The sequence below is a fragment of the Manduca sexta genome, chromosome 27 (genome assembly GCF_014839805.1).
Source record: "Manduca sexta isolate Smith_Timp_Sample1 chromosome 27, JHU_Msex_v1.0, whole genome shotgun sequence".
Lineage (NCBI taxonomy): Eukaryota > Metazoa > Arthropoda > Insecta > Lepidoptera > Sphingidae > Manduca > Manduca sexta.
Genome location: NC_051141.1, coordinates 15,543,686 through 15,557,127, shown reverse-complemented (window position 1 = coordinate 15,557,127; position 13,442 = coordinate 15,543,686). Strand labels below are relative to the sequence as shown.

The window sequence follows — 13,442 nt, the reverse complement described above, 5'->3', positions numbered from 1 at the left end:
AAATGTTGCGGTGATAAATGGATTTTTTTAAAGCTGATATTCAGTTCGAATGTATTGCTGTCTCGCCCAGATTCAATGTTTACTATCTTTTTCTACTTTTCCTGACTTCCTTTCCTTCGCCCCACCGCGTCGCCTAGTTTGGAAGCCATCGACTAGTTTGCCGGGAATTGTACTAGGAATGCATAAACTACGAATAAGCATTCAGGTTGTATTTTAGGGTTTGATGTTCATGTCGGGTCGCAGTTTGCATTTAAAATATACGTTTAGCGATTTTTTTATGCTTCGAACCACCTCTAGACCCTGCCATAATACAGTGTCCACTTCGTATGCCTACTAGTAAAACTTTTGCCAAGATATTTGTCACACGTCTTGATGAAACAATTAATAAATGACACTCATTGAATCCGATATTTCTTCGCATTCCTTAACATTTTTAAAGATTTTTTATTACCTGCCACTCTTTGTTGGTAAATTTATATCAATGTCAGCTATCGTGGTTTATAACAGCCTCGAGTTAAAGGAGCAAATTAACCTTGTGATGCCTTATGTTTTCACGAAAATAAACGCGTTATCGCTACCGTCACTTGGGGGATGAGTGGAACGGTTATGATGGTTTCACCAGTCTTACGGCCCAATGGCCCACTCGGGATTATAGCATCATCCGAGCGATCATTGGACACCGAGACACCTATTTATCGCGTCGTTCAACGGATCATTAAGATCGAATAAAGCGCACTGCAACTCTGATTACTTTGCGATGATATTTCTCGTAGGAATTATTTTGGGCATAGTCATTTTTTACTTACCTGTCTCTTGTTTATTTTTATTGAAAAACATTATTATTATTTTATATACACCTTTCATATTTTGAGTTGTTGAATTCAAGCTATAACCTTAATAGCTATCAACGTTTATCCGTGCTTGATAAATCATTTTGCAAATTTCAGCATTATCGGTAAACGGAAAGTAATGTTAGTTTTAGATCCCTATTCCTTCAAAAAACCCTGTCTTGTTCTGTTCGCACTACTAAAATTCACTACCCAGATTTAACACGGTTTTGTGGGTCGCCAGAGCCACGTCCGGACACATAAGTTGACAGTTTTAGTTGTAATGACGTAAGCAGGGTTTGTTAAAACCTAGCTACCGTTGGAAAACGGCTTGTTATTGTAAAACATTTTGGGAATTATGTAGGTTTATTTAATTCGTGCCTCTATTTTCAATTGACGGCTTTACTGTATTACATATTTATCGATAAGTGATTCTAATATATGACTATAATTTTTTTATTTAAGTTTGAAAGTAAATAAATGTGCTTCGTACTTCGCGCCACATGTTTGCGCATGACACCTGTTAGAATAAAACCTCCTAAATATTCTGCAATCCTAGTACAACAACTATGCGAAACTATTGGAATTTATTCACTGTGTTTCTTTCTATACGACATCCAAAGCACATTTGGTGCCTTTTGAAAAACGTACTTTTATAATTTCCTCGATCCTTGTCACATTACATTATAGTATTTCAGGGAGTGATTATCGTTGATTTTTGTATACCATTACCTCTAAGGATTCTTTTTATTTAAATGTTTGTCTGGTGGCAAAAATACGAGCATATCCTCAGAGAAATGTTCAATGTCGAGTTCGCATTGATTTACAACTTGGTCATTGATATAATACATGTATATACTACATAATATATATGGCGTTCCGTACATTCATTCGACTCAAATGTACTGCAATCCGTACACCTAAATTTAGTACGATTTCAAAATTGACAGCGTGTGGTCATGTACGGAGTAGCTCTCATATTATAAGAACTCGAGCCTAAGTGTAAACCTAATGTGAATAAAAAATATTAGTCAAATAAGCAAATTTATTTGTTGTTCAAGTGAATAATAGGTTATAACAGTAACATTTTGGTTGCCATTTTAGTTCAGTTTTCGAACAAATGGTTTATATGCATGTCCGTATCATTAGAATATACGTAAATGAACTTGGCGTATTTTTTTACGGATTTAATTAACAGTTATACAAGTCGCTTGATCAATAATGTTAAAGATCATTTATTGTTTAACTGAAAATCTTTTTACCTACTGTTTAAAATTAAAAGAACGTTATTCTTTCTTTTGGCCTAGAGCTTTTCGGGCCTAATGCTACAATGTCGACTCTACTATTTTTTATTCCTGCTGTCTTTAAAAGGCAATACATTGTGATTGTTTGCTGAATTTGGGATTGCGCTAGCTGTTTCGTTTGAAGATTAGATGGCGCTCCATTTAAGTTGGAAATATTACATTATTTAAGTAACAAAACAGTTGGAGATGAACTGATGATAAGTTAAGCCAATTGATACTTATTTAAAGTATTATTATTTTGTTTTTCTTATTATAATTTTTGCATTTATTGTAGAGCCATCTATTAAATGACTCGGCAACCATTACTAACAGACATTGTGCATCCGAACTAGTAATTTTGATAACTGAACGACATGTGGCGTTGCAAATCAACTCGTTTGTGGTCCTGGTTACACTTTGAGCATCCATCGACTATACTTTTATTTGACTCAACAAAAAATAAAGACTTTGGTGGGTATTGCAAGAATTTGTTCACCAACTTTATATAAAACTAGCTTTTGCTCGCGGCTTTGATCTTGTTTTATTTAAACTCTATTTTGGTAAATTGATAGGATTCCAATATTGCAAAAATTTGTTCACCAACTTTATATAAAACTAGCTTTTGCTCGCGGCTTTGATCTTGTTTTATTTAAACTCTATTTTGGCAAATTGATAGGATTCCAATATTGCAAGAATTTGTTCACCAACTTTATATAGAACTAGCTTTAGCTCGCGGCTTTGACCGCGTAAAGGAGTTTTCCGGGATAAAAGTCCTGCTATATATTTTCCCGGGATAGAAAGCAGTCTATAACCTTCCTAGGGTCTTAAACTATCTCCATACCAAATTTCATGTAAATACATACATATAGACAGAAATGAGGTCTTTTTTTATGATATGTGTAGATAATATTTTACGTATAATTATTACATTAAAATAACAACGTCAGATAATATTATATTAATTCTAGGTATATTAGCAAATATTAATTTATTTGATTAACAAAACATACTAGCGAATATAATCATATTTTTTTGTCTCACTGCAAAATGTCGCACTCGTTCATTGCGTTCCATTAACTAATATTAAGGACCAGTCTGCTCCTTACTTATAGAAGCTGAAGACAACTTAAAACTTGCGAAATGATACCTGGGATCTTAATTTCTTTATGCTATCGATAAGTCTATAATAAGGATATGTCATTCTCAAACATAACGTTGACGTTAAAGATTATAATAGAAAAGCATCTTGGCCACGGCGTCAGCTAAGACACTCGGTCACCACATTATTCTACAACTTCTTACATAACATGCGCCCCTGGTAACGTTTCCTGTGAACATCGTCTCGTCTAAGTACCGTCATAAAGAAACTATCCGATCTTATTCTCTTTGGCGCCAAGATTTATACTGAGTATTGGATGTATGTATGTTTTCAAATCCCCCCGTTGAAAACCAGATCGATAGGTTGCATTGCGCGCATTTCTGAATTTCTGTTTAAGGTTTATTTGTAACCATAGGTTTTAGATATAGGTCATAGAATACATTATAGTAGATACGCAATAAAGTCTTAGTCTTGAGGAATGTAGCCGCTTTATTAGCATTTTTTTGCGAATCACTGGGTTAATTCTCAATGCAATTCTTTCGAGTTCATAATTTACAAGAACCACCTTTTAAGAATCAAGTTAAAATCTTTTTTTTATGGGAAATTAACGAAATGCCTAAGTTATCATAATATCTATCTACACTGCTTTGTGTCTAGAAAGGTATTTTACCTTTTGAAAATAGAGAACAGTTTCATTTTTATTGCCTTGACAACGAGCTTGTCGTTCGCTTGACGGTAAACGATACGCCTGCCTATAAACAGTAGAAATACATCCATCGCCTTGAACTATAAACTATTGTTTGGTATTCCACTGCGCTCGCCATCCTGAGACATGAGATTTTAAGTTTTTTATGTCCAGTAGTTACACTGACTACAATGTTCTTCAAATTGGAACACAACAGTGACTACACAATGCTGCTTGGTGGCAGAAATAGACCTTGCGGTAGTACCCATCCAGACGGACTCTCACATATAAAACACCTAACACCAGTAGCTTGTTAATTTGATTAAAGTCATAATTAAATTAAAATGGTAATTAGTCGTCAGACAAAAATGTGACTCATGGCACTGCACTTTGTTTTCCACTTTATTTTCATCAAGCACAATTGAATAAATAATCCCAAATATCGTTTCAGGATATGTGACCATAGGTACTTGTGGCCATACTTTCTTTAATATTTATTTATGTTTTTCACTTTATATAAAAGTGTATATTTGGTTCAGTCTCTTATTCTGTGTCCATTTATCCGAGCTTAATTACTAATTTAATAGTATCACCTACTAAGATTAATTTATTTTCTTTTATGACATTCTCGTTACAAAGTTTTATTTTCAAAGTATATTGAACGGTGGGAGATAAAACGCATTGTCACACGATGCACGGTATTGGTATTTGTTGTGGGCTTCTGTTCCCGCACTTAGTCTGTAAAATAGTCAGGCCATTGTGCGTGACGTGCATGCCAGCTACAAAACAAACTAGCCTAACTCGGACCAGAAGCCCTGGATCTTTCTGGTTTCTCCACAGTCTTCTCGGAGTGGCCCTAGCGAATCGAGGATTTCTTTCCGTTACGCAGTTAAAATATTCACATTCTAGGAAGCTTTTTCGGCGGCCAACAGTCATCCCCTAGATAGAGGGCTGTCGGTTATACCTAAATCATATAATCATCGATATATAATAGATATGTACTACGTACTAGATTTGGCGTTCCGAACATTCACTGTGTTCAACAGAATTGAACTTGTTATCCATTCAAACTGATTTTAGTATGGTGTCAATATTGATGCTTGTGACTGTGTACGGAGTGGCGCTCATAACATGAAAACGCTAGTCTAACTGCATACTTGGATATGAATTAAAAATATTAATCAAAAAAGTAAACTTATTTGTTGTTCAAGTGAATAAATAGATTATAACAGTGATGTTTTGGTTGCCATTTTAGTTCAGATTTTGAACAAATAGTTTATATGGACGTTCGTATCTATATAATATACTTCAATGCAGATAATTGTTTGTTTAATGGGCAATGCCCAGTAATGGTACCTGCTACTATGCGTAGGGATGCCCTGTCCAAAGATAGAAGGCGTTTTATCAGACGAGGATCCGGGTGTGGCACTGCTTCCCAGAATTCTCTGCTGACTGTACTGATATTCACTCATTGATCTGCATGTTGTTTTTGTGTTCTGTGACGCAGCCATGTTTTCAGCTGGTAGAATGCACGGTAACTGAAAAGATTTTGAAGATAAATGTGTAGTTAAGTCTGTTAATTTAAATGGCCTTACGAAATACGTTCGCGTAGACATACCTACTTTTGAAGCTTGGATTACATTAACATCCACTTTTTGTATTTCATATTTGATTGGCTTCTTGACTGCCAACAACTTCGACTGCAAGTTTACGGAGGTCAGGATATTTTCGGGAGTGATTAAAATGTATGTAATGTAGGAAATACTACATTAGCGTGACGCGGCGACTTTTTGTTTAAAATATTACTACGTTCTTATAATATACCATAAGGACATACCATGATAATTAATTTTTAACCTTTTAGTCTTCTTTGTGTCGAGGATTATTAATTCTTTTGTTTAATATTTTTATCTCCCCTTTAAGTCACTTATACAGGATTACAGGTTAAGTCGACCTAGATCCTTTAAGAAGTTATAGTTTCCATCATTTGTGACTACTTTTACTATGAAACACCATATCCCAAAACTAACCGTCTTCGAACTTTGAAGGTTTTTGGACTTAAGGCGATACCTCAAGGTCCATTTTCATACATTTTGTTTCGGCTTTAATCTTATTATTTTTACGTTTTTCTTTCAACTGCGAGAACTAATCACTAACTAGACGTGAATTTAAATTCTTTACTTGCCAATACTTGTTTAGTTACCCAGATTAAAGCCGAAACAAAATGTATGAAAATGGACCTTGAGGTATCGCCTTAAGAGAAGTGTATTTGCTATTTTTGGGTCGGAGACAAGTTGTTTTATTAATATCAACGCTAAAATTTCAGATTCATTAACCGACTGTGTTATGACAGACTATTGATTATATATATAAAAAAAATCCGTTACGACTTTATTTTTATTAGTTTATCTTTTTGAAATATTGAAAAATAATTGTATGTAATTTATACTCGGCAGATGTGCTTAAAAATATCTACGTTTTAATAGCTATCTAACAAGGTATAACAAGCTTGGGTTTTATCCATACTTTTGGAATAAAAACATTGATGAAAGGCTTCCAATTAGAACTAAGGAATGAAGACAAACTTATTACGTGGATCAGAAAATACAATAAAACAATGAAATGGTTAACAAATTATGTATTACTTTATTTTACATTGATTTTTAACATGTTTACTTTCTACAGGTCATATTCCACATGTTCACCTCTGTTTAACGTTAACCAATATCGTAGCCCGAGAACTTGAACTATTGCAGTGGAAAGTTTGGTTTACGGTGAATACTGCCGGATTTTAACTGGCTCATCATAGCGCAGAATAGTGATTCATAAAAGGATCTTGGAGGCCTTTGCCCAACATTGGGACGTTATAGGCTGATATAATATAATACAACTAATATCTGCTAGCGACTCCGCTTATACGTTTATCTATTTTCATAGAAAGATCACACAGGTATAGCAAAAATGTCGTATATTATGTTTATTCAGGAGTTATGGCTGACTTTAACAAACGATCCCAATTTTAATCTTCAACCTGATTCTGAAAGTAATCAAATAAAATAAAGTCATTTGTATGCATGTCAACAAAAGCTTTGTTTTGATTGATCAATTTTCACGATAGATCGAAAATAGATGATTGGGAATTTTTATTGTATTCGGCAACTAGTCGATCAAAATTCAGCCGTGAGTCTTCATGTGTTAACTACTAATGATTAAAAATCTTTAAAAAAATCGGTATAGTATGAATAAGATTCTCCTTTGAAAAGAGGGTCCCATCTTCGTTCAAGATGACCGATTACGCGAACTTCCAACGTCCTTAATGCCCTTTTTAACAGTTCACCACATTTTGAGGTGTTTTCGGCTGATTGGAACGTGATTCAGTATGAATTTTTGCACTATAGTGAAATTAACTCATGATACCGTATATTTCATGCACTTATTAAGGACAATATTGATCTGTTTAAAATGTTGTTATTATAAATTTTATTGGTGTAATTGGTTTATTCGTACTAATTGAAATAAATAAATAAATCTTAATAGCTAGCGAATATGGCATTGATTTAAAGCGGTTCTTATTTCTTAGAAACTTATTAATCTTGGATTTTTAAAACTACCTACAATTTTTTAAAATTACCAACCCAACGAAGAAAAAGTATTTGCATTAAAAAAAAATTACTTTAGCTAAAGGTAAGGAACCACGCTGCACAGCATTATTGTATCGATAATAATGCAATTCAAAAGTCAAATTAGATGTTGACTGCTGCCGGTGGCGTAGTCGTATTGCGTGCGCAGCACAACATGGCTCTGGGATCCTGGGTTCCAATCCCGGGTCGGGCAATTTGATATTGCATTCTTCTGTTAAGTATGAGTCTTCTGGAGTCAAGAATTTGTGTCAAATGTGGTAATCGGCTCGCCCGACTTTAGCTTTTTTTACCTTTCCTCCAACTACCAACTTTTTTAATAGCCAAAGGTTCGAATGACCAAAATCGAATAATGCTGCGCAATTAGAATCGGAGATATAAAGAAAGAAAAAGTAAGGAATATGCAATACATGACGAAATCGGAATAGGGTAAAGTCGAGAAAGGGTGAAAGTTGTTAGGAGATTTCCAATGCTTGATAAAAAAAATAATCAAATCTCAATTAAGCTAATCTCAATTTTAAAATACTCAAGAAAGTCGATTGGGTGTAAGGGTTAGAACGGGCTCGTAATATAAATTTTATAATAAGGTAAACTGAGGAACTGGTAATTTTCCTTGCTGGCATACGTTCACCTGGCTCCTCCCACCGTGTTATCGATTGAATGCACACACTCGCATGCAACATCCGGACATTACTGCTATCCTCTGCTCTGAATGTCTGTGCTCGTCCCGCAACCTCAGAACATATCGTTCAGTTTCAGTCTAGATTAATAAATCGAACATACGATACATCTGTTTATCTTTGTCTTAAATCTGAATTTGTAGCCCAGTTGAAATATTGATAAAAATCGTACTAGATCTTATACCAAAAAGATAAGTAATGTTTTAGTGACTTTGGACTTTAATTACCTAGTGCACACATTATTTTTGGTTACTGTTAGTTGAGGGATCGTGTGTTACGATGAAACGCACTGGCTTGACAGAGACGAAATGATATATCTTTGTTGCTACTGTTTTCATATGATTTGGTAAGGCGACCAACGCGCGCATTGCATTAGAACTTTTCAGGTCCCCTTAACGTCAGTCGCTGCTTGTTAGTTAAAGTGAAAAGTCGTGTTGTGTTTCAATAATGGGTGATCACATAACAGAGCCACAGTTACTCAAAGAAGTAATAAAAAGAAAACCGATTTATAACACTCAAATGGATATACGATTGAGGCGACAATGCTGGATAGAAATAACGTCGGTGCTTGCTCCTAAAGATTATACCGAAGAACAAAAAAAGCAAATGGGTAAGTGAAATTTTATAGTTAAATCTATGTATTACGAGTGCTTAGTTTCATTTATTAACGTAATGATGAAGTGCCTGTATGAACTTAAATTAATTTTTGTTTGTGGTTTTTGAAGTCGGTTTTATTTGAATTAACACACGTGCAACTTCGTTTGCCTAAAAAATTATGAATAAAAAAACTATTTAGAACTTCTCAAGTATGTACAGAAAACGTCAGAGATATTTACGCGGGACCATTTAAACTTCAAGTATTTTAGTGTCATGTAAAGATAAAAATAGTTATTATTATCTATCGAGAAACTAATGCACAGCCCCATCAAAAACGTGGACGCCTGCTACCTTTAACCAATTGCTCTTGACACATTAAATTAAAATACACTAAGTACATATTTAAAAAAAACTAAAATTTGGAGATCATAGTTTAAATAGTTCTAAAGAGTTAGGAATATGGACTGAATGAATGGAATAGAATTAATGGACTGTATTTTTCGAGTTAATTATTTAGTGATTTAACATTAATTATTATGTTTGAAATTTGGCAAAGCATTGTATGTTCCAGTTTGGCAAGTATTTAGAAAAAAAAAATATTTATAATATGTTTCGATTATAATTATTCTTAGTTCGCGAATAAGAAGAAAATATATATAATTAAACATGTCTCCTATGCCAAGATCATATTGTTCAAGTAACTTGCAAGACTTTACAAATATCATACAGATCCTTATTCGATATTTTAGATATTTGTTGGGGACTTACTTTGATTTTTGTACAAACTGTTCAGCTTTATATGTGTATCTTACTACTCCGCTAGAAATTGTTAAAATAGTTTGTATTTAAATTGAGAAAAAAAATTTTTTTTTTCCTCTTTTTCATTAGTCTTTAATAGCAATATTTCATAGGTAAACTATATCATTTATTTTAATATTTGTTTCAGAAATTGATCTCCGCCGCAAGTGGTCAGTATTAGATGAATTTCTCAAGACCTATTTTACAAAATTGTATACATTAGTGGATGAAGTGGTTGGTAGGTACACATCTAATTTTGCGGATAAATCCGTAATTTTTCGTTACCTTTGTATAAGAGTTTCGAACCTTATAAAATTCTTCTTACTGAATGAGAGTGAATTTGATCAGTTTAAAAAGTCTTTTGAGGTGCATGCCAAAGATCCCAAAAATCCTCAGAACCTTTACAGAGATGATGGTCTACATGAAATTTTAACCAGAGGTTCAATTGGGACGCAGACAGAGGTATCATCAGAAAGAATGCGCTTCGAAGGCTTTTTCGACCAACTAACTACGGAGTTGATGAAGTTACCGGAACCGGCCAGATTGCAAATGCAAAATGAAATTATGAAACTATTTCGTCCGAATCCCAACAATGAAGCAGAACGTCAATCAACAATCAATCTCATAAACCAACTGAATAGTAATATTTCTTATCAATACAATCTCTTAAATACACAAATTGATTTTCTTTCACAAATTAAACAACATATAGAACAGGGAGCTCCACAACCACCTCCGTGCACCTGTATGCCACCGCAGCAACCGCGTCCGGGTATGATTTTTGTTCAGCCCGTTCAAATGGCCCAACCTGCAATGAGACCATGTATGGGTTGCTATGGCGGTTATATGGATATGCAGCCTCAGATGTTCCAGCCTCATAACTGCCAGCAACAACACGGTCCACCTATGATGGCTCCCAATGTTAATATGCCAAATCAATTTAACCCCCAGAATAATGTGAATCAATTAAATAATGAGCAGCCGAATGCCGGGGGATCTCGCGAGTCTGAGGAGGAGGACGAAGATTATGAAATGGGTACTGGAGATGATGATCGGGATACTGAGACCCCGGAATTTCCTGAAGCGGTTCAAAACTTCATTGAGGAAGTTTCTCCTATGGAACGTCGTCGCGCTGTTATCGCGGTACTACGAAGGTACTTTGGTAGACCAAGACGCAACACTGGAAACCAATTTAACAACCCTTACCTGCGTCGCAACGCATTTGGCACTGTTGTTCATATGTGTGATGACCTTGTATTGACATATGCCAATGACATTCTTTATCGTGTAAGGACGAATGCATCGCCGACGCGAGTACAAGACATTGATCCAAATTTTAGTGGAGCATCAGCGTTCGGTCTCCCGTGTAATAAAAGTTTCAACATACTGGATTAAAGTCTCTACGGAGCTCCTGATGCCAATCGCCTAATCGAAAGTCCCAGGCATGTTACTGTTGCAACAGACTTCTATTTCCGTATATAAGAAATTTCTGCACATTTTTTCACATCACACAACAAGAATTAACAGTGGAGAATAACTCAATTCCTTGTAAAACAATAGCACCGTTTTTTTTATATCTACAAACTTTGTCGACGCGCCCTTTCAACCCCTACTCCGTATAATTAACTGCTATGCGAAATATCTTTCATTGTAATTGTCTTCAATACTAAAATGAATTGAATCGTAATCATTTATACTATAATACTTAAATAAAATAAACTCTTAATGTTATTACATTACGGGCAGAGCATTTTATTCTCTTGAAGCTATGTACCGCAAATGCGAATAATTATGTAAATTGTTTATTATTACACAAGTAGTAAAGTAATACATTATTTGTTATTGTAGAACATGACAACTTAAAACATCAACCCTAACGGGCTTGTTGTCAGTATTATTTTTCTTATTTCTTTTGTTTTATGTTTTATAATAAAATGCAATTATAATCATACTAAGTATCTATAATAATAATAACATTCAAAGGAAAAGCATTCAGTGTTTTAAATATTCTTCATAAGTTTTATTTCATATTATGTTATTACTTATTAGTTTTACAGTAAATTTCGAATAATAACTACATTCAGATGTTCTAATAATATAATAATCATTAAATATAATGTAATTATAGCAACCTCACACTTTTCACTTCCTTTATAATATTACTGCTTTTTAAGGAAGCCCCAATGAATGTAAATTTCTGAATATTATGCAAATCTTGATACCTAACATTAAACTCGATTGCCTTAGTTTAATTATGAAAACTCAACAACCCTGAAGACGGACTTATATTCGCTGTTATAATATTAAGAAACAAGTATTTTATTAATCAACTTGTCTAATACACGTAGAGCGTAAGATGCGTATTACATATACTGCTCATAACAATTAGGAGAACAATATGCCCGGTCCATTCTGTTGTTTAAACTACATTTAGATTTAAAATACACTTTATTAGTAGAGGAGGCCCGTGCTCAGCAGTGGGCAAGTACAAAACGTTTCATTCCACATTAAAGTTTTGTTCCCCCAATTGTATTGGGTAATAATATATCTACTATTTAAAAAAATATGTATCGCTAACATATTTATTCTTTGCATGGTAATTAAACATAATATATGACTAATAAATTTGATGTAATAGATTAGGTACTGTCACTATGTAATGTTGATATCAATAATTAACAATAGTGTAACAAAAGTTTCGTCTCCCAATTATCTGTGTCTATTATTGTACGAGTACGATAAATCTTGGCGTAATATTATTAATGGTAGGTATTTAGTCGGTAGTAGTAAGGGTTGAACGTAAGTACCTTAGGTACAAACAAATTCAATTTATTCATTATAATTATTGGCCAGTATTATGGTATGGGTATGATGCGACGGGTGCGTATATATAAAATTGTTATTGGAAACAATTCAGTCATCTAAAAAATTATTGTGCTCGGCGAATGCGGCGTCTTTAGAACACTTAAATTTTTCGAATATATTTCCAATAGGATTTATCTCTAAATGTAAAATACCAACCCAGATAGATCCCACATTTTAACATGTAAGTCCGTAAACATTATTTATGTATGTGTGTTTAGTCATTTACCATCCTCAATGTAATAGTAATTCACGTGACCATGTCGCGTTTTTAAAATGATTGTATTCTTGGTGTTGTTTCAATCAATAAAATAAAATTCAATATTCGCGTTTTATTTGGTAATTATAATCATTATAAGTAATAATAGCTTGATTTTATTTGTTTTGATTTTAACGCCAATTAGCGATAACTCTCAACGCGAATGACGAGTATTATATATTCAAGATAAAGTTCACTGCATGACTGCGCCTGGGACGAACTGCGTTGAGATAAAACACTCTTCTATGTGATGATGTATTTTGGCCTTGCATTTAATAGAGTCGTGGATTTTTTCAATATTATCCATTTACTCCTTAAGGTTCACCAAAATTTTACTTTTGCATTTAATGTATATGGTGATATTTTAGTCTTGGCTGCAAATACTGACTGGAGAAGCTACAAAAATGTTCTTCGTCAATATTTTTCTTGCTTTTTTAATTGCATAATAGCGACGTTTTATTTGTCTCTAGAGAGTTTTTTGGATGCTTACTTTTATAAAGGTAACAAAATTGTTACAACTTGTAACATACTTCTGCATGAAAATTTTCTTTCTTTATCGTCATATCGACTTATGAGAGCCTTCAACTTTCCGGTCCCTTGGCTTCTTAACAATGTCCCACGTCTCGGTCTTTACTAAGCTTTTGATATCCGATAGAATTGCTTCTCGCCATTCCTTCTTAGGACGTTAGTTCTTTTACTAACTATGCCCTGCCT

At 34.0% G+C, this 13,442-nt stretch overlaps 2 protein-coding genes across 6 annotated transcripts in view; both read left to right on the top strand.

Annotated features, from left to right (window-relative positions):
* The window catches only part of LOC115445604 (dynein heavy chain 5, axonemal), a 148,480-nt gene that overhangs the window by 49,544 nt on the left and 85,494 nt on the right, over positions 1–13,442 (top strand). The window lies entirely within an intron of this gene.
* On the top strand, positions 6,149–12,791 carry LOC115454183. Its single transcript, XM_030182922.2, has 2 exons — positions 6,149–8,822; positions 9,756–12,791. Exons 1-2 carry the CDS (start codon positions 8,660–8,662, stop codon positions 11,000–11,002), a joined length of 1,410 nt encoding a protein of 469 aa, XP_030038782.1. The 5' UTR covers positions 6,149–8,659; the 3' UTR covers positions 11,003–12,791.

Bases quoted from the DNA above. Each gene is read 5' to 3' on its own strand.
- LOC115454183 (XM_030182922.2), top strand. From the start codon at position 8,660: ATGGGTGATCACATAACAGAGCCACAGTTACTCAAAGAAGTAATAAAA. The intron at 8,823-9,755 runs GTAAGTGAAATT...TATTTGTTTCAG, and splicing joins AGAACAAAAAAAGCAAATGG to AAATTGATCTCCGCCGCAAG.